The sequence below is a fragment of the Nanorana parkeri genome, unplaced genomic scaffold (assembly GCF_000935625.1).
Source record: "Nanorana parkeri isolate BGI_ZX_2015 unplaced genomic scaffold, ASM93562v1 scaffold952, whole genome shotgun sequence".
Lineage (NCBI taxonomy): Eukaryota > Metazoa > Chordata > Amphibia > Anura > Dicroglossidae > Nanorana > Nanorana parkeri.
In genome coordinates, this window is record NW_017307220.1 from 458,151 (window position 1) to 477,982 (window position 19,832).

A 19,832-nucleotide genomic window follows, 5' to 3' on the forward strand; every position below is an offset into this window, starting at 1 on the left:
TGTCAAAGGGCAGCGGGTTGTCTAAGCTTGTACTCTCCTATACTCCTTCACAATTACAGACAATATTTTTTTTATTCTTTAATTTACACAGGAGATAGCCAGCCAAGATGAAAAGGAAGGTCCAGAGGTTATACTGGACTTGGGGGAGTCAGCTTTAACCATCATTCAACCATTCATTATTGCAAACCTTGGAAATAGAGACCATGTATTAATACGTGGGCATATGTAAAAAGGGTTGTCCAATTTATGATAACATCAGACACTATCTTTTGATCCATAGTAAAAGCAGAGGGATTTCTTCCAGTGATCACAGTGGCTGGGCTATTATTCTAGATGAACAAAATGATCTACAAATATTGGGCACCATCAGCACCCCCAACTATTGTTGAAGTGCCTCTTCCTTTTTTCCCCAGTCTTTACTTTATTTCCTTCTGTTTTCCCTCCCCTCTCTGATGTCAGACATGAAGGCTCTAATACACTTCCTGCCTAAAACTAGAGCCTGAACCGCAAACAGAGAGGCCCTCAGTATGCCACTGCACTCCATTAGAATGGCAAATGTACATGCAGGGCTGGATTTACTCTCTATGCTGCCCCAAGGCCAGGTACCTCATTGCGCCCCCCTACCCGCCAAAGCTCCCTACCATGGAGAATTGCAGACCTACAGGCTGCATACAAGTGATCACTTGTACAGAACAAGCGGCAGCTTCCCCACTGTACATTAGCCCTGCTTGCCCAAAGCACGGCTAAATGTAGATAACAACTACCCGCCAGGCGCCCGCAACTGCATGTCCCAGGCATCAAGAGATAGGAATTCCAAACCCCTGCTGCACCTCTACTCCCTTCTGCCCCGAGGCCGGGCCTTAGTTGGCCTTGTGGGAAATCCAGCCCTGCGTACATGCCCAGGACTTTCGACACAAGTCAGGTGACTGACGTCCAGCATCTTGAGTGCATGGTGTGCCACTGATGGAGTCAGCGATAGTGAAGATGGCAGAGCTCGCTTTGAGAATAGACACATCTATCTACCTTTGGTGAAATGTGGACAACCCTTTTATGACATGGCATAAAAAGAAGTTGCTGGTGGGTGAACAACAATACTTAGGAGTCATCCCCCTCTGTTCACTAACACGTTATAAAGAGTGGTCAGTCCCCCCGTAACTCTCAACAGAATGGTATGTTCCAAATGACATCTTCAAAATCCACTTGTGGGGGTTTTCTCCATCCAAGGTTGTGATGGACAACGTGCAGCTCCTGGTATCTTGCAATATAATACTTAATTTTCAATGGATGTTTCTGTACAGTGTTCAGTGATGCTGTTACTTGTCTGTCTCAAGCAGATGGAAGGTGCAGGCTTGGCTGGGACTTTGGTTTGACCTTCTGGTTGTGATTTGGGTAGTATGGTGAGTAATGAAGTTGTAGATGAGGTAACAGTGGACGGGTTGTTGCAGTACAGCGGGAATTAGAATCAGGCAGTTGGTGGAAAGGTGTCCCAGAGCTCACAGCTTACCTTCTAAGATAAGAGTCTTGAGGTCAGTGGTGGAGTTGGCACACAACACAGTATGTGACACTCGTCTCTTCTCCACCAGTGAGGCAACTGCCTCTCCCACCTCCAGGTGGCTCACGTAGCCGGGTCCGAGGCGTTCCGGAAGGGCCACTCCCATGTTGATCTTGACCTGTGGATAATAAAAACTCACAGCTTCTGACAGTAGCTTAATTTACCTTAAAGCAGACCTTGCAGTACAATGTAAGATCTGTGTATTCTGTCCGGGACCCTCCTATTTAAAAAGCACCCAATGGTACTAGATGCAAAATGTACCGGCAAAGAAAAAAAAGTTACATTTATACTTACGGTACCTACACCCTGTTTTATGCATCACTGGGGGCAACATCGCTGTCTGTCTGAGAAGATTAATGGGGAATGCAGAGCAAATAAAATGTTCTGAAAAGACCCCCCCCCCTCCCCCAGTCTATTGCAAGAGCGCCTTCTCCTGTTGGCTGTTCCATATTCCCTGGGATCTAGCTGAAGTAAGTGTGATATACCGTGCTTTCCCAAAAATAAGACCTAGCACTATTTTTAAACCTTCCTGTAATATAAGACATACCCAGAAAATAAGACCTAAAGACCTAGTTTGGGGGTGGCCCAGAGAGCAACCAGAGTACCTGGCGGGGACTAACCGCTGCGCCGCAGCTCCCGCATGCTGTCCCTGTCACAAAATCAGCAGACACCTTTGCTTAGAAAGCTGCCGCCGGGCAGAAAACTACATTTCCCAGCAGGCAGCAGCACAGCAAGGAACGTATGGCCAGTGGGGTCGAAGTGAGGTGACTGAGCAGTCTAGCCTGGCGACGAGAGAGGTGGCTCCCTGGCGGGGATCCCACCGAGAACGGTGGACGGCTTCAGAGAGGAGAGCTCCAGGACAGCTGCAGCCTGCAGGTATTGTGACAGCATGTAAAATAAGACATCCCCCAAAAATAAGACCTAGTGTGATTTTTTTTTTTGGGGGGGGGGGGAAGTGTCTTATTTTCGGGGAAACGCGGTAGTACGTTTTGCACCTAGTACGGTAACACTGGGTGCTTTTTACAGAATGAGGGGACCCACACAGTGCATTTTATTTCAAGGTCTACTTTGTGTCACAGCATCATTTGTTGCTAAGATTTTGGCAGCCCCACAACATCATTGGTTGTTATGGTGGGCCCGTCTGTGTCTTAGAAGCCAATGACATTGAGCGACCAAGCCTCTAGCATCCGAGCAGCCTATAGCGCTGTGCAGGTCACACTATATCATTGGTTGCTAGGACACAGACAACCCTGGGTTCAGTTCGCTTGAATGTCCATCAAACCCATATTTTCTCCAATCATCTTCCAGGATAGCAACCCCAGTAGGCTTGCTGTCCTGGAAGATTCTTAGAAATACCATTACCGTTAAGACTAACTGTAGATTTTGTCAGGGTTCTGCAAACATCCGAGCAAACTGAACTCATGCCGCTTCACTCCTCACTATTTATGATGAACTAGAGTAATACAATTTTAGTGAATTTACTTGCTGAAATAGGATGTGTGAACTCATAAGTCAGATCTCTCTTTTATGCTCCCATGCATGCTTTAGCAACATGGAATGGACTATGATTGGCTGCAAGGGATGTTGGCTGCTAGGTATGTTGGCTGCTAGGGATGTTGGCTGCTGGGAATGGCAAGAACAACCCTTCCCTCCCACACCTCAGATCAGATCAGAAATCCAATTCATTTGTACCACTTTTACCATTTTTCTTTCTGACGTGGCTTACAATGTGTTACAAACCTCATTAAGTTTGCATGGAATATCAGGATACTCCTCCCGCACAACCTGGGAAAAGGCCAAAGCTCCTGCTGCTCCTAAAGTAAGGAACCCCGTACCGGGCATCAACAGGCGCTCGCCAGCACCACCTGTGGAGGGAAGACACAAATGCGACTTAGAATGTAAAGCTGGGGCAATGTCAATGCTGTACGGAATATAGAAATATGATGTGCGTCTGAAGTGTTAAAAGGAAATCTATGCCAGGAGAAATTTGATGGCCACCATTGCAGACCTCAGAGTCTGGAAATGCTGGTTGCTCGGTCATCATGTTGCTCTAATGATTTCAAAACTTCCTGAGTCACTGACCCAAAGCTAGAAAGCAAAAAAAGGAGTCTGACTTTGCTGTCTTCATGCACGTTCCAGGTCAGTGGCTTAGAAAGTACTGTAGATAATTTAGAGGATCCGGTGTGATAGCCAGGCAACTAGAATTTTCAAAATGAGCCAGTAACGGCAAGAATGTAGATTGCCATTGCCAACTTCTCCTTTTGAATAGCATGACTTTCATGCTGATTCGATTCAATAAATACTAAGCCACTAACCTGGAACAAGTATTCAGATCAGGCATTGTGACTTGTTTATCGCAGGTGAATGACTCAGAAAGTACAGTAGCCAGAGAAAGCCAGTGAAACAGCTCAGTCTGCATTCTCGGCATGATGTGGGCTGCCAGGACAAAGTAACTCTCACGTTATTTCAGGCAGGCCAATCAACATGCCCAAAGTGACCAAACCGGGAAGAAGACCTGGAGAAGATGTCGGCGGTGGTGGCAGAGGGACGAGGGAGTCTGTGGACGTCGCATCACTGGAGGCTGAGCGCCATGCCCACTCACCGAGCAGCAGACTTTAAAGCCCAATTGAACCTTTTCATTTAATCAGCTAAATACATTCCAAATGCAAAATCTTACAGTTCAATACAATTCTAAAGCAGCCACAGCCTGAATATAAAAGCCTGTCCCCTGCCAGAGAAGGACCCTTGCTCTCTGTGGGGCAGCAGTGGTCTCTCTGCAGATGTCCGGCACCAGCCCCCCTTCTGCTGAGTCAGACCTATGACTCTGCAATGAGCAAAGCTGATTGAAGAGTTCTGGTTGTGACTCAGCAAGGGGCATGTCAGACCTCTGCCGAGAGACTACTGCTCCCACACAGAGAGCAAGGATCCTGCTGTATAGCATGCTGGCAGGGGACAAACTTTTCTACTCAGGCTGTGGCTGTTTTTTAAAGAAAACAAACCCTAAGACTTTTGTATAGCTTTTGTTTTGTTGGATCTGGAATTTGTTCATTTAAATGAAACCACAATTTCAATTGAGCTTTATTGTTGCTTTTGTTCATTTATACTGGGCAAAGTCAATTTCATTTTGCAGGAAGGATTGTACTTTTCTCTGCCCCATTCCCTGCACTCCCTCCTATGGTCACCTAAGATTTCTGTATAATATTTGACCTGCTTAGTAAGTTAACCCTCACAGCAGACCTTTACTGCCTCTCACTAAAAATCACATCACTCTGCATGCTGATATGAAATCATTAGTTATACAAACATATTTGGCTTTTACTTAGAATTACTGTTTTTTCCACTTCCTGGATGAGGGAAGCACTGGTGATGTAGCCCTGGCTTCACATGCATCCTCGGAAGGCCACATCACCAGTGCCTTCCTGGGAAATTATATCTGTAAACTGTAAAATCTTGCAAGATTTCAGGGAAAGGCATTTCCCACCGAAAGCACCCGCCCCCCCCAGATGATGTACACTGTCACATGTTCCAGGAGATAGACTCACAGTTCCCTGAAGTAAAGGGAGATGAATTCATCGGCCCTTAGTCAAAATGGCAACTGTGAGAACAATGGGAAGGAAAAGAAAAATAACGTATGCAAAGAATAAAAAGACGGCAAGTATCATTACTAAACATTTCTAAAGGTGTCTTTGTTGTCATTTTTAAGATAAGGGTGCAGTTCCTCTTTGACACAGGGCCATGCATGCTCTCCCATGTGACATGCTGTAGCTCAGAGCAGAGGTCGGGGTGACCCCTTTGTTTCCATACTTTGAAATAAAAATGGAAAGTTGGGACTTATGCACTAGCACTGCATTGTGGGGAGGCAGCAGTGTGTCACCCTAATACAAAAAATGGTATTTCTTGGATGATGTAGAAATGCATTAATGGAACATGGGGAAGGTCAGCATTGGCTCCATAGGGTCCTTCTTTGAAATTGAGCCTTGTACTGCCTAGAATGGGCGCTAAGTACAGGTTCACTTCCAACTACCTGTCATGCATTTCTTTGTGTACTGAGGTGTGCATATGAATGTGCGCACAGGTAATCTTCCTGCAATTAAGCTGCATGACTCCCAGAGGCAGAGTCATTATGGGAATTCCAGTTTCACCTCAACTGGAGTGCCATGGTTGCCTACCACTGGTTTACACCACTCTGGGCTTAATTTACTACGCTATAACACATATGTTATTTGCCATAACGATTGTTATTTGCAGTTCTTGTTGATGAAAATAACAATGTGGATTGTTATTACTTAGAAAATTGAGCCATATGACCCCAAAGGCAGGAGATATGCATGATAATTAGGTTCTAGCACCTATCAGTTCAAACCCTGCCCTTTATCTGTATATAAATCACATTCACATTTGACATCCAGGACCTAAAAGTCAGGACAAAGGTGGAACTGTTTGGTGATGTGACTGTAGGCCAGTGGTAGGCAACCTCCCTTGGTATTCCAGTTGTGCTGAAACTACAAATCTGATAATACCTCTGCCTGTGGGAATAATGCCTGAGGTTATCAGAGTCTAGCAATGCTTTATGGGATTTATAGTTCACAGGAGCCGAGGTTGCCTACTCCTTCTAAAGGTTGTAGATTGCAAAGTGATAAGCTTATAGCAAAATGGCAGTAAGGTAGACTGGTAAAAATAAATGAATAGACCACCAGGCTTATGGATAGAGGTTCTTTTTCCCCTGCATGTGTGGCTGATAGCAATACCTTTCCATACGTGTGCTGGTGACATCTCTCATATTCGGTATTGCCATCAGCCACACATATCTTTTCATAATTAGTAGAGATACAAACATATCATATAAGCTTATTCAGAAATGATCCCAATATTCTGGATGGCTCCAGTGATGGAAATCTGACCCTGCTGATAGGAGGATAGGTGTGTGAATGGGGACCCTACCTGTGATGAATGTGTATGTTCCGTTGGGATTGTCCTTCACCAAAGGAAAGAAGGCCTTCCAGGAGGTGAATGTGCTGAGGAGGAGAGTGTTCAGCACCTACAGAGAAAATAAATAAAATAAAAGAGAAGACATGACCACTAGATAGGGTTCTACTCCAAGGCTGTCACTGAGATCATTGGACTATGCCTGGCAAAACTCAATCATAACAAGTGACAGGTTCTCTTGTTAGGGCAACCCCTCCTCCCACTGATATCTTCCCCATACTCTTCTGAAGGAGCCATGGATCTAAACCCTGTGTGAGCTCCATGTGGGAGTTTACTCGAGGTTCCAAACCTTCTCTCTTTCTACATTTGGCAGCTTTTGGGCCTGGTGGTTGATAACTCAGGCCCTATGCTTGGAATCCTGGGGGGATATGTAGGTCACATGCTTTCCTATACCCAGAAGAACCAAGTATTTCTCAGCGATGAATGGAGGAACAGGGGAGCACAGGAAAGGCAAGCATCAGTATGTGGGGGGAGCACTAACAAGAGAACCTGTCACTTTGTACTGAATATCGATGGCTCCATCTAGGAGGTGCCCAACCCAGGAGAACATTATCATGCGCCTTGCCTCTCAGGGATTGGTGTATGAAAACCGCTGCAGACTTAAAGCCATTGCCCGTAGCATCCAATTCATTTTCCCTTTTTCAATGTCCAAGCAGCACTGCATCATATGTAACTAGAATGATCAAAGGAAAGAGAGAAGCCCAAACCACCCAATCAGATTTCACCTTTCCTATGAAATATGGAATCTTCACTAGTTGCTATGAGCAACAGCTCCAGCTGGTTATTTCATAGGCTTCTATTGGACAAGCACAACCACCAAGAAGCTTTCACATTCCAGCTGTACCAGAGAATCTTTTTGGTTGCTATGCGTAACGACCGGTTTTCATAAATCAGCTCCACTTTGTAATACAATTCAGCCATTGCTAATGAAAGCAAGGAATAAAAAATGTTTGTTGATGTGGCGTCATGTGTTATATCAGACTGTTATCACCGTACCCTCTGCAGCTCCTGAAGTGCCTGTGTATGGGGTGGACCGCCTTGCCACCAGCTGAACCCCAGCGATGAAACCACATCGGTCACCTTCCCCACGCGACTGGCGAGAGCGTCTGCCGCCTCCTGCGCCCCCTCCTCAGATCCTGCACACAACCCAAACACAAAGGGTCAGAAAGCCAGACACAGCCAGGGGCTCTGCTAGTCTGCCGCACACAGCTCCAATAACAGACGAGGAACACACACCCTTCATCCTCTGGGTCTGCTGAACAGATGGGGGACACATCAGAAAATGTAACATAACGTTCAGAAGCTTAAGATCTGTCTCATTCCCCGAACCTGGGATTAGACCAAAAGGAATGTCAGGTTGTGAGTTCTATAGTGAACCAGAATGGACAGATTATCACTGGCTCAGGACTGGTGACGTTTGGTTGCACCTAGATCTCTCACCGAAAACGAGCCAATGTGTCTAATTATGTCACGTTTCCATCATTTAGTCTTTTAGGAAATCTCTGTTTGTAAACATATGGAAAGATTCAGATACCAGATGCACTCCACTCCATATCGTTCTACAACCAAAGTGGATATGTTGGCATTTGTAGTGACATCCACGGATGGCGCCGTGTTAAGAATAGAAGAAACGTCTCCAGCTCTAGTGCTGGCGATATTTATTCTATCCTGGCATATAATAACAAAAATTGCAATCAAAATTGCTCACCTTTTCTCTCTTGTTAACCCCTAGCCATTCTAATGATCATTTATCATTCTGTGTTTGCACCATGACTCAGAAAGCTGAACCGTGGCCAATGTGTGGTCAATGAGATCGATTTTATATAGGGCGTTTTAATGTGGCCAGATCAGCCATCGAGGGGTTAAAGTAGAACTATGAGATGACTGATTTCCACTCACCTCATAGTTCTAGCCGACCTGTGACAATGAGACTGTCACAGGTCGGCTCAGTAGATCGGGAGGTGAGCGAACACATACTGGTGTTCGCTCACTTCTCGATCCTGTCACGGCTCTCTGCCGTGACGGGGAGGGGCTGGATTCCCCTCTCCCAGCGCTGACTGGCGGAACGGACGGGGGAGGGGGCGGGTACAGCTGGCTCTGCCTCTAGCTCTGCCCCGGTATACTGAGACGCCGCAGCTGGAGTGAGTGACAGCTGGCTCTGCCTATCTAGAGGCAGAGCCAGCTGTCACTCACGCAGCTGGGCGGAGCCCGACGTCCATGTCGGGATCCGCTCCGGCTGCGGCGTCTCAGTATACCGCGAGCTGTAGCTCGCGGTATACCGAGCTTAGTGTGACGGGAGGACGCTAGTTTGTGTCCTCCCGTTACCCTAAGGAGAACTATGGGGAAAACCCCTGACCTCATAGTTCTCCTTTAAACCCCTTTTTTTTTTTAAACTTAAAATAAAAATGTTAGAGAAATCTTCCCAGGAACCGACCTGATGCCAAAGAGCAGGGCTGTGATTAATAAATGTTGCCTAAAAGTTAGCATCCATGATATCTTTATGGGTCAGTCTACGTAATACTGGTATGGTGATGGAAGATGGATGCACTGGATGATACAGGCAGAGCCATATGCGCAGAAATTTGGTAGGGTGATCAAGCTTTCAATACCATTTTTCATTGAAACCATAAAACAGTGGAAGACCTAAAACGTTGGATTCCATTGAGCACAAGGCGATGGCATCAAAATTGCCCCAACTGAATGTGCAGGAAAAATGTGATCACTATCTACGAAGTTGCCATTGTTATAAAAAAAAGAACCTGTACGGAAGTTGTCAATGTGTTGCCCGGTTTCAACTTCACAATTGAGCAAATTCCAGTGTTCAATCAAACTCACGGACGGCAGAGTGCTTAGCTCCTAGTGATCACTCACAATCATATTTGCAATTGCTGGTGGATCAAAAGTGTTTGAAATAACTGAAAATTGCTACGCCTATGGCCAGCTATAGGGTTCAGATGGAGCACACGATCCGCATACATCCCAACATAGTGCAGGAAGTGGTATTTCTCCTTCTACTTCTTACCCACATCCCCGACCATGGTGTGCAGGTTATCTCTGTACTGTGCTGGTAGGAAATTCCTCAGCTTCTCCAGACGGGAATCGTCCCTGGAAATCACAGCTACCTGGAACCCTGCAACACAAAAAGCCATGAACTAGTAACCTCTCTGTTATCTGGAATTCCACTAACCAGGACTCTCATCTAACCATAAAAAAAAATCCCCGGTGTACTTATTGTTCTGCGGCATGTATTATCCTGGAAACGATCGTGTGCCCATTTGTCTCAAGTGTGTCTATTTGTCTTAATTTGCTTTTGATTACTGCATTTGAATATTATTATGAAGTCAGAGTTTATGATATGGTGTAGTATGGGGTATGCCATTAGTTAGACTTATTTTTAATAGTTACTCTCAAGCAACCAGAAAGTACATTTATCTGGAATCTACCAATCCCCGTGGATGCCAGATAACAGGGAGATTACTGTATAATCCCATTTGTGTGTGTTAAAACGTCTCCCTTTTTTCCCCCCATTTTTGTCCATCAACAAAGGTTCCTCCTGCCTTCCTCTAGACTTGCAGCCACTTGGCACAACTGTCCATCTAGATATGCACAAATGTCCCTATTAACTGCTTCCATTGAACTTCACTGCACCCTGAATTTTAAAAAAAATCTTATTTATAATTAATAACACTTTTTAAAGTTTCCCCCTGGACTCACATGGTTCACAACTCTTCTGTAACCCTCTCCTGTCCATCTAGATCTGTCCCCAGTTTTTGCTGGCAGTTTTGGCTACGTGTGTAGCCAGGAACTTGGAATTCTGGATCTCCCGGTTGAATGCTCACCTAGTTGCTGTTACTCTCAGATTTATTGCACCTTGTAAATTCCTTTGAATCTTAAGTATAATGCCATTTATGTGGTGTACTATGAGTGCGTCTACCTGCCTTTACCTGGATTTATGTCCCTTAATCCAATCATTGAGCCTCAAGATAGCGCCCACCTGCCTTCCTGTGGACTCCTCTCCCTCTCTGTCCCTGTTCCTTACATGACGGCCCCTCGAGAGATGTATAAATGTCCTTTTTAAATGTGTCCATTGCTCTTTATTGCATCCTGTAAATCTTACCGTTACAGACTAGTATTCAGGAAAAGTTCTTTTGTTGCCTTAAGCAATCAGTACATGTCTATCTACATGCTTCCCTTTACCCCAGATGTATGAGGCTACAGGGAGCATGGCTATCAGGCAACTGTCCATGTTACATAGTATTTGAGGTTGAATAAAGACACATGTCCATCAAGTCCAACCTTGCGTGTGTGTGTGTGTGTGTGTGTGTGTGTGTGTGTATAGATCCCTGAGTCGTCATGTGTATGTATTATCCATTTTGGCTAATGGCGTAGCTCTGTAGATCTATAAATTTTGTCTTTTGCATATAAAGTGTTTATGAAAAGAAGGAAGGATTAATAAGGAATCAGTACATGTCTATCTACATGCTTCCCTTTACCCCAGATGTATGAGGCTACAAGGAGCATGGCTATCAGGCAAATGTCCATGTGTATGTATTATCTGTTTTGGCTAATGGCGTAGCTCTGTAGATCTATAAATTTGTCTTTTGCATATAAAGTGTTTATGAAAAGAAGGAAGGATTAATAAGGAAGTGCAAACTTCAAAGGCATCTTTGTATTAAAAACTTTGACCCCATACCTGTCACCTTTTCCCACCAGAAAGTTGGAATGGGCTCATAGCATAACGTCAAGGTTCAGGCTGTACCACGGTGGCAATTCTTAGATCTGTGCCATCACAGTATGAATAACCCAATTCCAAAATATTACCTTTTTCCAGGAGACACTTCACAATCCCTGATCCAACAGTACCGGCTCCACCCAGAACCAAAACCAGCCGGTGCGAGGTGGACATAGCGACCAGGCAAGACGTCCGCTGAAGACAAGCTAGGTGAAGACTCAGAAGCGACAAAGCAATCAGTTTGAAATCAGGATTTCAGATCCAATATTAATAGCAAGCTCGTTATGGTCCCTCCCCAAAATTCCTCACACCTCCCCAACAGCTCCCCCTAAAAGCAGCCAAATCCCACCCTCCGACCCAACCTTCTCCAGACTCTACAGATGCCTTGCCAATGTGATTAATACAGTCATTTCTAAAGACTTAGGGTCATATTTTTTTCTAAGGGTTAATTGAAAGCTCTTTGGGGCAGTATCTTTGATAAATTCAGCCGGATAGGCACCTGGAACTGGATTTTTAAGCATAATGTTTGTAAGGGGATGGTGAGGGCATGGACAGGTGCTCTGCGTAATCCCTTTCATGACTGAACAGTTATTAAATATTGTATGGATGACCCCCCTGGGGAGCATAAGAAAACACATGGTGGACGCTGCTTATGTTGTCAGTGGACGACCTCTGCTGGCTGATCTTCTTCATTGCAACACTTGAGAAGTTCAATACCACTACCGACTCCCCAGAGCAGATTTTCCTGACCTTTTTAACACGGAGGATCCCTTGAAATAACTTTCACCTCTCAGGGAGCTCCTGCAAATAATGACTGCACCTACAGCCCATTCGCATATACAGTCAGTCAGCCGAGACGTCCCTCTTATATCAGTAGTCAGCGAAACATGGCTCCCACGTCGCTGATTTGGAGGGACTGTCCCTCATATGGAGCCAAATCTGGCTGTCCCTTTTCTCTTCTCAGGTGTCCCTTTTTTGCCTGATAAGGACCTGTATTATAAATTCACTTTTAAAGGGCTAAAAGTGTTATACTGGACTAAACCTCTCATCCAACATCGAAATAATTCAATTTGTTATATAGAAAAGCATTTATAAAAGGAAAGTAGAGGTGAAAACAAGCCCTGGGGGGTTTTACCCAATCATTTATACACAGTCCACGTGATGGGGGCGGTTCCCTTTGCATACCCGTGTTTCCCCGAAAATAAGACACTGTCTTATATTTTTTTTTTGGCTCATAAAAACACACACTAGGTCTTATTTTTAGGGGAGGTCTTATTTATTTATTTTTTTTAATGTACAACAATCCACACTTATTCACGTACAAAAATATGGTGATCAGGGTAATCAGGGGCGCCGTACCTTTCGCTGAGCAATTTGCTAACCAATCGCTGGCCAGAATGAGCGAAGCGCGCTTTCACTATCGTTTCCTCACAGGCGGAGTGCATTTGGTATCACTCCGTCAGTGACAGGAGCCCGTCCTATAGAGGAGGCATCGGCTTATGCGGCTCTGCTCCCTCCGGTGCTGCCGCCTGGCTTCCTCTAGCGCCGGCTTCATTGGCACCGCTGATTCTCTCCCTCCTCTCCCGCAGCTCTAAGTTCCCCCTTATGCCACCACCGGCCATGGGAATGGTCACACCTAGGTCTTATTTTTGGGGAAACAGGGTAGATACATTGAGCTAAAGGGGGCCCTTAGTGATTTCAGAACATTCGAAGGTAGGAGGGAAATCCTCATTTACATAAATGGTGAGTGGAGACAGGCTCCCTTAGATTGGCAGTCAGCGGCAGAAGGAACCCTTTACATGACATACATGGTAATTGGGAGAAGGTCCCCCATTACTCTGGTGGTCAGTGGGAAGAATGCTCCCTACGTTGGTGGTCATTGAAAAGAATGTACACAATCTATTCCACACCCCCTCATTATATACACTGTGCTGTACACGATCTATTCCGCACCCCCTCATTATATACACTGTGCTGTACACGATCTATTCCGCACCCCCTCATTATATACACTGTGCTGTACACGATCTATTCCACACCCCCTCATTATATACACTGTGCTGTACATGATCTATTCCGCACCGCCTCATTATATACACTGTGCTGTACATGATCTATTCCACACCGCCTCATTATATACACTGTGCTGTACATGATCTATTCCACACCGCCTCATTATATACACTGTGCTGTACATGATCTATTCCACACCGCCTCATTATATACACTGTGCTGTACATGATCTATTCCACACCCCCTCATTATATACATTGTGCTGTACATGATCTATTCCGCACCGCCTCATTATATACATTGTGCACAGGTCTAAGCCTTGCCAGGGCTTTAAAAAAATCTGGATAGGAGTGGATTATCCGACAGCTGAACATGCAGATCCACACTAAGGGCATCCTGGACTTTCAGAGAACTAACAGTGATGCCCTTACCTGCCCCTTCAGGCAGAAAACCCAGGATAGAAGGAACATCACTGGCTCTGTTGTAAGACCTTAAGGCCTTGTTCACACCAAATGCAGACCAGATCCGGTCAGGTTTCTGCAGTGCAGTGGGTTGTGCCGCGTTTTAGACGCGTTTAGGGCCGGTTTTGGTTAAGTTTAACATGGGCTTAACATGGGCTTTCAGGCATGCGTTCCAGACCAGATCCAGAGCAGGTAAAATAGGGCTTGCCGCAGTTTTTTCACCTGCTCTGGATCCGCACGCTGCGATGTGAACTGGAGGTCAAAATACCATAGGAATACATTGGACGCAGTTTTGATCCGGTCTGCACCTGCTCTGGTCCGTATCTGCTCCGCACTTGGTGTGAACAAGGCCTCAAGGTCTTCCATACCTGGCAGTAAATGCTTCTGGTGACGGGCTTACTTCTAGTCAGTAAGGTCTGGACAACTTTAGAGGATAAACCTTTAGCTTTTAGGATCTTTTCCGCAGATTCCAAGCGGATAGTTTCAAGGTCCAAACTCTTATTGCATTCTGTCTGGCTGGAACCAGGGAGGAAGGCACGCTAATAACAGGGGTAGAGAGAACCAAGCCTTCTTCAGCCAGTGCGGGGCATCAAGATTGGATATTGCATGTCAAAGAAATTTCGGTAGAACCCTCAGTAAGAGATGAATAGGGGGAGGGGGGGGGGAAGGTGTAACAAAGACTGAAAGCCCAAGGATTTGAGAGAGTATCCAAGGCGAGTGCTGTGGCTGAAGGGTTCGTAGAAGAATTTCTCTGCTTTGGGGAAGCAAAGATGTCTTCTTCCGTGATTCCCCATCTTTCTACAAGAAGACTATACCTCTGTGTTCAATCTCCACTCCTCTTATCAAACATGGTGGCACCTGAGGGAGTCCACCAGATCGTTTATAGCACCTTTCAGGTGGACAGCCATTAGTGATGCTCTGTTCCTGTGTCGAAGGCTAGACCCAATGCACAACGTAAGCATGAAATAAAGAGGATAATCGTGAAAATTCAAAACAATCATGGACATTGTCTAAAGATAAACAATTTATGAAATTGAATAGAACAAATGAGGTGCGTCAATGGGGTCTAGGGGAGGGGGGGCGTTACATCTCAAGGTAGGATTTTTTTTCTGGAATGTTACATACATTTTACATTAAATAGGTTAAAATTCAATAATTTCATAACGAATGATCATCAATAAATGTGATTCTGTCCAGCAAAATCTGGATACAACAGTTTTAAAGCCCCATGCTTTCCATTTGTTTGGGTTATGTAATTATTGGGGGTGTGGTCTTTCTTTGGTGATTCAAGAAATTCAAAGTTTTGCAGCTTTCATTTTAAGGGAGCATTAGCGACCTGGCTTCTGGGATAGTTTATACCCGTGGTGCTTCTGGGATAGTTTATACCCGTGGTGCAGCAGTAAAGACAGTACAAAAGTCAAAAGGTAATGCAAATTAGTTTAATCCAAAGTTGGAAGTTGAATCATTTGCCATTCAGCAATAAAAACAAAAACCAATCCCTCCTGATTTTTACATTTAGCAAGTAAAAACAAAATGCTACTGCACACCTACCGATTAACTTTAAAAAGGAAACCTTCCTGGAAGGGAATAGAGGTATTTGTGGACCTAAAAATGCTAGTTGCCTGGCTGTCACACCAACCTCCCTAACTACGTGTTCAATCTCTGGCCTGAATACACAAGATGTCCGAATTCTTTGACTTTTCTGCTCAGCATATTTGTTTCAGGCACTTGATTCACAATCGAGTAATCCGTAAAAACATTTGGCTAGTATTTTTCAAAAGTTCTTTTCATAGCAGTAACCTTTCCTCCCTCCAAATAGGTGTAATTTGGTCCATTCTTAAAGTCGTACTGCAGGGGTGAGCAACCTTGGCACTCTTGCTGTTCCAGAATAAAGTCCCATGAGGCACTGCAAGACCGACAGCCACAGGCATGCCTGGATTGGTCAGTGTCAACGTTGCCTACCCATTTTATTGCATGAAAACTGCAATTTAAAAAAGAGGCCAGTCACAAACTGACACTTCTAACTTGCCTCTCCAGTCTTGGATATTTAAGAATGAAGCCATACCTAATTGAGAGATTTAGGTCTTGTTAGCTGTATCCTCTTGATTATGGCTGCTCAATCTCCTGCCTCAGCTTAAGCCAGGTTTTAAGAACAAGAGGTAGGAGAGTCCCTGTGTGGGAGTCTAAGCCTACACACTGATCCAACAGCTCTTCTAGAAACTAAAACCAACAGCTACCTCGCGGTAAAGATATTTCTAACAAGACTTTACAGTCTTCCCAAAATGGATGTAGGACACTGGAAAGCAGATTACAGCACAGAACCAAACATTTAAAAAAAATCCAAAGCCATTTGTTACAACCAGAACAAAAAAACACTGAGGTTTGCAGAAGTAACACAAGATTCCAAAGTCTTTCAAATGGCACCACTATATTAGTTCCACTCCTAGGATTGCACACTTGTCTATAAAAACCAAAGTCCCAATGTAAACAAATCCGTCATAATTAAAATTTAAAGTCACTGGGACTCCTCTTCCTTCAGTTTTTTGGCAAGTCTCTCCAGTATTAGGTTCAAGTCCATAGTCTTGTTCAGCTTGTAGTACGTGTCCTTCCTGATGGGATGAATTGACAGCCAGTCTGGCTGGAGCGCAATCATCAATGAGAGATGTTTCTCCATGTCCCCTGAAGAGGAAAAAAAAAAAAAAAGTACAAAAAAAAGAGATCAGGCTAAAGTAGTAAAAACAAACTTCAAATATGCATTTTCTTGAAATCTGAAAAAAGGAGTTAAAATCATTTAAAATGTAAAAGCCTTGTTTAATGTATAATTTGTGTTGTAAGAGGGAGGCACTCACTCAATACATATGCAGGTTAGAACCGGAGATCTGTACACTGCGCTGTCCTCCGCAGCCAACCCCCCAAGCCTGCCTGCATGCATGCATGCATACCGTGCTCTGTCCACTGCCTGTACCCCCAAGCCTGCAAACTTCACCTTCCAACCCCAACAAACACCCTACTGTTGTAATTGTGTAACAGACAACATGTATTGCGGTGGGCAGGAAATCCTAAAAATTGAGCTTCAAACCTTATTCCAACAGCACCATCCGTCTTTCAAAATATGTTGTATGGAAACGTGTAAATAATCTAATTTCACAAGCAGAAAACACAGTCTAAGAGCCCATTCACACCAGGGTGGTTGCGGATCAGCGCAATTACCTCTCTGATCTCAAAAGGGAGGTTTTGGGAGTTTAAACTGCGTTTCAGCACTGAAACAATTGAAAGCGCCCAAAACTGCACTGATCAGCAAGGTTCCATAGAAAGCTGTATGGAAACATCACTGGTCAGCGTGGCTAAAATAGTACAGAGGGCAGTTTTGGCCGCATGAACGGTCCCCATAGCAATGTATGGGATCATTCATGTCGGCGGATCCGTGTGGCCGAACCGCCCCGGTGTGAAGGGGGGGTCTTACACATAGAATACTAATGTTACAAACATCAGCACTTTACCTTTATTGGAAAAGCCTATAAAACGATTACTTTATTCTTTTAACCACATAGACCTTCTCCTCTTAGACATAGGGCAAGCTATAACAGCATGACCCCCATTGGCGTCTCACCCTTTGACAAGCCTAATCTGACTTTTTCTGTGCCCCAACATGAACTCTTGCTGGACTCAGAAACTTCACCTACAACATTAACTCAATTTGCACAACTTAAACCAGTCAAGGCTAAAAATTGCTACATCACGGCCAGTGCAAAACCTCAAGATCAGACACTACACCCAGTGAAAATCTCCAGGTGCTTTATACTACAATTTTTTCCTCAGTTGTCAATCTGGCTAGGAGACAACAGCTAGTATCAGATGCAGCAGACCCATATATTCAATATAATGCATTAGACACAACTAATGGAGTTTTGGCTCACCTGGAGTCATGCAGGAGCGGTAACTGGAGATGACCCTGTTGCACACAACTTCCACGGTCAACGCTGGTTTCTTCTCTGCCACAAACACATTACGGAGGATTCGTGCCAACTCTGGCAGCCTGGACATCATGAGGAGCCGCTCTTCATGCTGGGGCTTACGTGTCATCATGGCTTGATGTTTCTGTGCCTCTTTAGCCCGAATCTGAAAGATCAGTGATAATTGATCATACCCAAACTCAGAAACAAATCAGAACAGGTAGTAATATATTTAGTCCACGAGTGCATGCCATTGGCAAGTGAAACTCAAAATCCAGAGCACAGGGATACGCTACATGGCAGTACGGGGAACGAAAGTACACCTACACCAGCAAAAGTGGAAGCAGTCACTCCGTTGCCACATACAATGCAAGACAATTACTGCAATGTGGAGGTAAGTTGCGACTCCATGCCTGCACACTGTAAATAGGTATGCAGGGACCTGATGCACTGATGGGAGACTGCTGGAGATAAATTACTCCTTATTCCTCTATACCTAGATGTAAACATTAAGGGGCCCCCCCAATGCAAAGCTTTTTATTCAGATACCCAGAGTTGGGCTTTAAACACAATCAAACCAATTGAAATGCAGATATTAGTCTACCCACCCTCTCCAGCAGTGACTGAGAGACTCCTTTGAGAGCGCTTGAAGTGGCTGGTACTGGCTTAGGCTCCTCTGGTGAAGTTTGTTTCTGCTCCGAGAGGCTGTTCTCCACAGTCCTCAAGGCAAGATTTGCTAGAGCCTTCTCCATCTGTAAGGAATAAGTGTATAAAACATAAGCAGAGGCTTCAAAATTAAAAACTACTCAAATCTTGAATATTCAAAAGGACTTCCATAAACTTTAATCTGAGGGCTTTCAACATCTAGGCTTCAATTACAAACTTTCTTTCATTAGTTTTAGCAAAACCAGCAGCATTCCATATATCAAAAAAAGATTAAGATGGATTCTGTATAAGCTGGAATAGGTGTACACAACTCATACACTGATCCCAAGCCACTCGAGAAATTTTGGAATCAGTTATAATTCTTGTTTAGCTAGAGCCAAGACATGTATGCAACCAATTGGGAGAAGTATAGAAACACTACTTTAAGTGGTCTTCAATATTAACCACCTTTAAAATTGTGTCCCCAGAGATTTGCAAATAGCGAGCACCACTCACTGGTGCAGTCAGGATGGGGAATTCCATTTTACCCCCCCAATTTGTCTGGGAAGGCGGTATTATAGAAGTGTACACAACTGCATACGACTCTTCCCCCCCCCCCTTTCAAATAAAGCAACAGCCTGAACAGACCCCACAACACCATCCAACTGCTGCTAGTCACAAAACCCGACTCACCTTAGGTGTCATCATGCCTCTTGCTTTATTCAACACGTCTTGAGCTGTAGTCAGCTTCTCCACTTGTGGGGACTGTGGGAGCTCTGCTGGAACCACATCTGGAACTTCATCAACATTAAACCGGGGGTGCCAACGAGTCAGCTGGGCATCTGGAACCACCAGTGGAGGATTCAAGGTTTCCAGGAAAGCCTGAAAAGGTGGAGAGCATGCAGTGTAAGTTTACCACAACTTAAGCGGCTACACATTTAAAGTGAGTGACTGTATTTGGCAGACATACTTTGTGGTGCTGCTTCACAATGTTAGTTAGGCTCCTATGAAATAGCCGCCTGCGTTCCAGCAGGCGACTTACTGTCAGCTGAAGGCGTCCATCCATCTTGTCTTCTGTAAAACCAAGAGATGGTCAGACATGTTTGCCAACAAAGAAACTGGAGATCTAAATAGAACATACTGAAGCTCTGGTGCAATGAGGTCACTAATATAGCATCTCAAAAAAAAGGCCAAATATTTTAAAAATAGTATATTCACTTTATTCCAAAATTCTCCACATTGGAGTGACTGCACCATAAGCTACCAAGGATCTACAACCGCCGCAGGAACCTGGAGGAAGCATCTGCACAAGCCTACAAATGACAGGACGCCAAGACCATGGGCATAGCGGCACTTTACTTAAGGTGCCAAAACACTATGCGAATTTCATCCAAATACTTGAACCTGCTGAAAACAAAAATTGCAGTGGGTGCCTTTGTCTGCACCTTTTGGCCAGCATCCCTCAATTAGCTTATCAAAAAGGAGGCGGA

The 19,832-nt window shown here is 44.6% G+C and overlaps 2 protein-coding genes across 2 annotated transcripts in view; both read right to left on the reverse strand.

Annotated features, from left to right (window-relative positions):
- Positions 1-1,104: 1,104 nt before the first annotated feature.
- On the reverse strand, positions 1,105-11,502 carry LOC108795274. The gene is made up of 6 exons (XM_018566491.1): positions 11,360-11,502; positions 9,561-9,668; positions 7,535-7,674; positions 6,494-6,590; positions 3,293-3,417; positions 1,105-1,670 (listed from the first exon to the last, which is right to left on the reverse strand). Exons 1-6 carry the CDS (start codon positions 11,442-11,444, stop codon positions 1,494-1,496), a joined length of 732 nt encoding a protein of 243 aa, XP_018421993.1. The 5' UTR covers positions 11,445-11,502; the 3' UTR covers positions 1,105-1,493.
- A 4,750-nt stretch (positions 11,503-16,252) lies between these two features.
- CDT1 (chromatin licensing and DNA replication factor 1) overlaps positions 16,253-19,832 on the reverse strand; it is a 7,911-nt gene continuing 4,331 nt past the window's right edge. Inside the window, exons 6-11 of the mRNA XM_018566478.1 lie at positions 19,607-19,613; positions 19,313-19,416; positions 19,036-19,224; positions 18,306-18,449; positions 17,662-17,863; positions 16,253-16,423 (exon numbers count right to left, since the gene is read on the reverse strand). Coding sequence (XP_018421980.1) covers positions 16,260-16,423; positions 17,662-17,863; positions 18,306-18,449; positions 19,036-19,224; positions 19,313-19,416; positions 19,607-19,613 — 810 coding nt within the window. The 3' untranslated portion in view covers positions 16,253-16,259. The remainder of the gene's footprint in view (positions 16,424-17,661; positions 17,864-18,305; positions 18,450-19,035; positions 19,225-19,312; positions 19,417-19,606; positions 19,614-19,832) is intronic.

Excerpts from the sequence above, each read along its gene's own strand:
- LOC108795274 (XM_018566491.1), bottom strand. The coding sequence starts at position 11,444 with ATGTCCACCTCGCACCGGCTGGTTTTGGTTCTGGGTGGAGCCGGTACT. Across the intron at positions 3,418-6,493 it reads AACATACACATTCATCACAG|GTGGTGCTGGCGAGCGCCTG; the intron begins GTAGGGTCCCCA and ends TTCCCTCCACAG. Across the intron at positions 1,671-3,292 it reads TTCCATGCAAACTTAATGAG|GTCAAGATCAACATGGGAGT; the intron begins GTTTGTAACACA and ends TATTATCCACAG.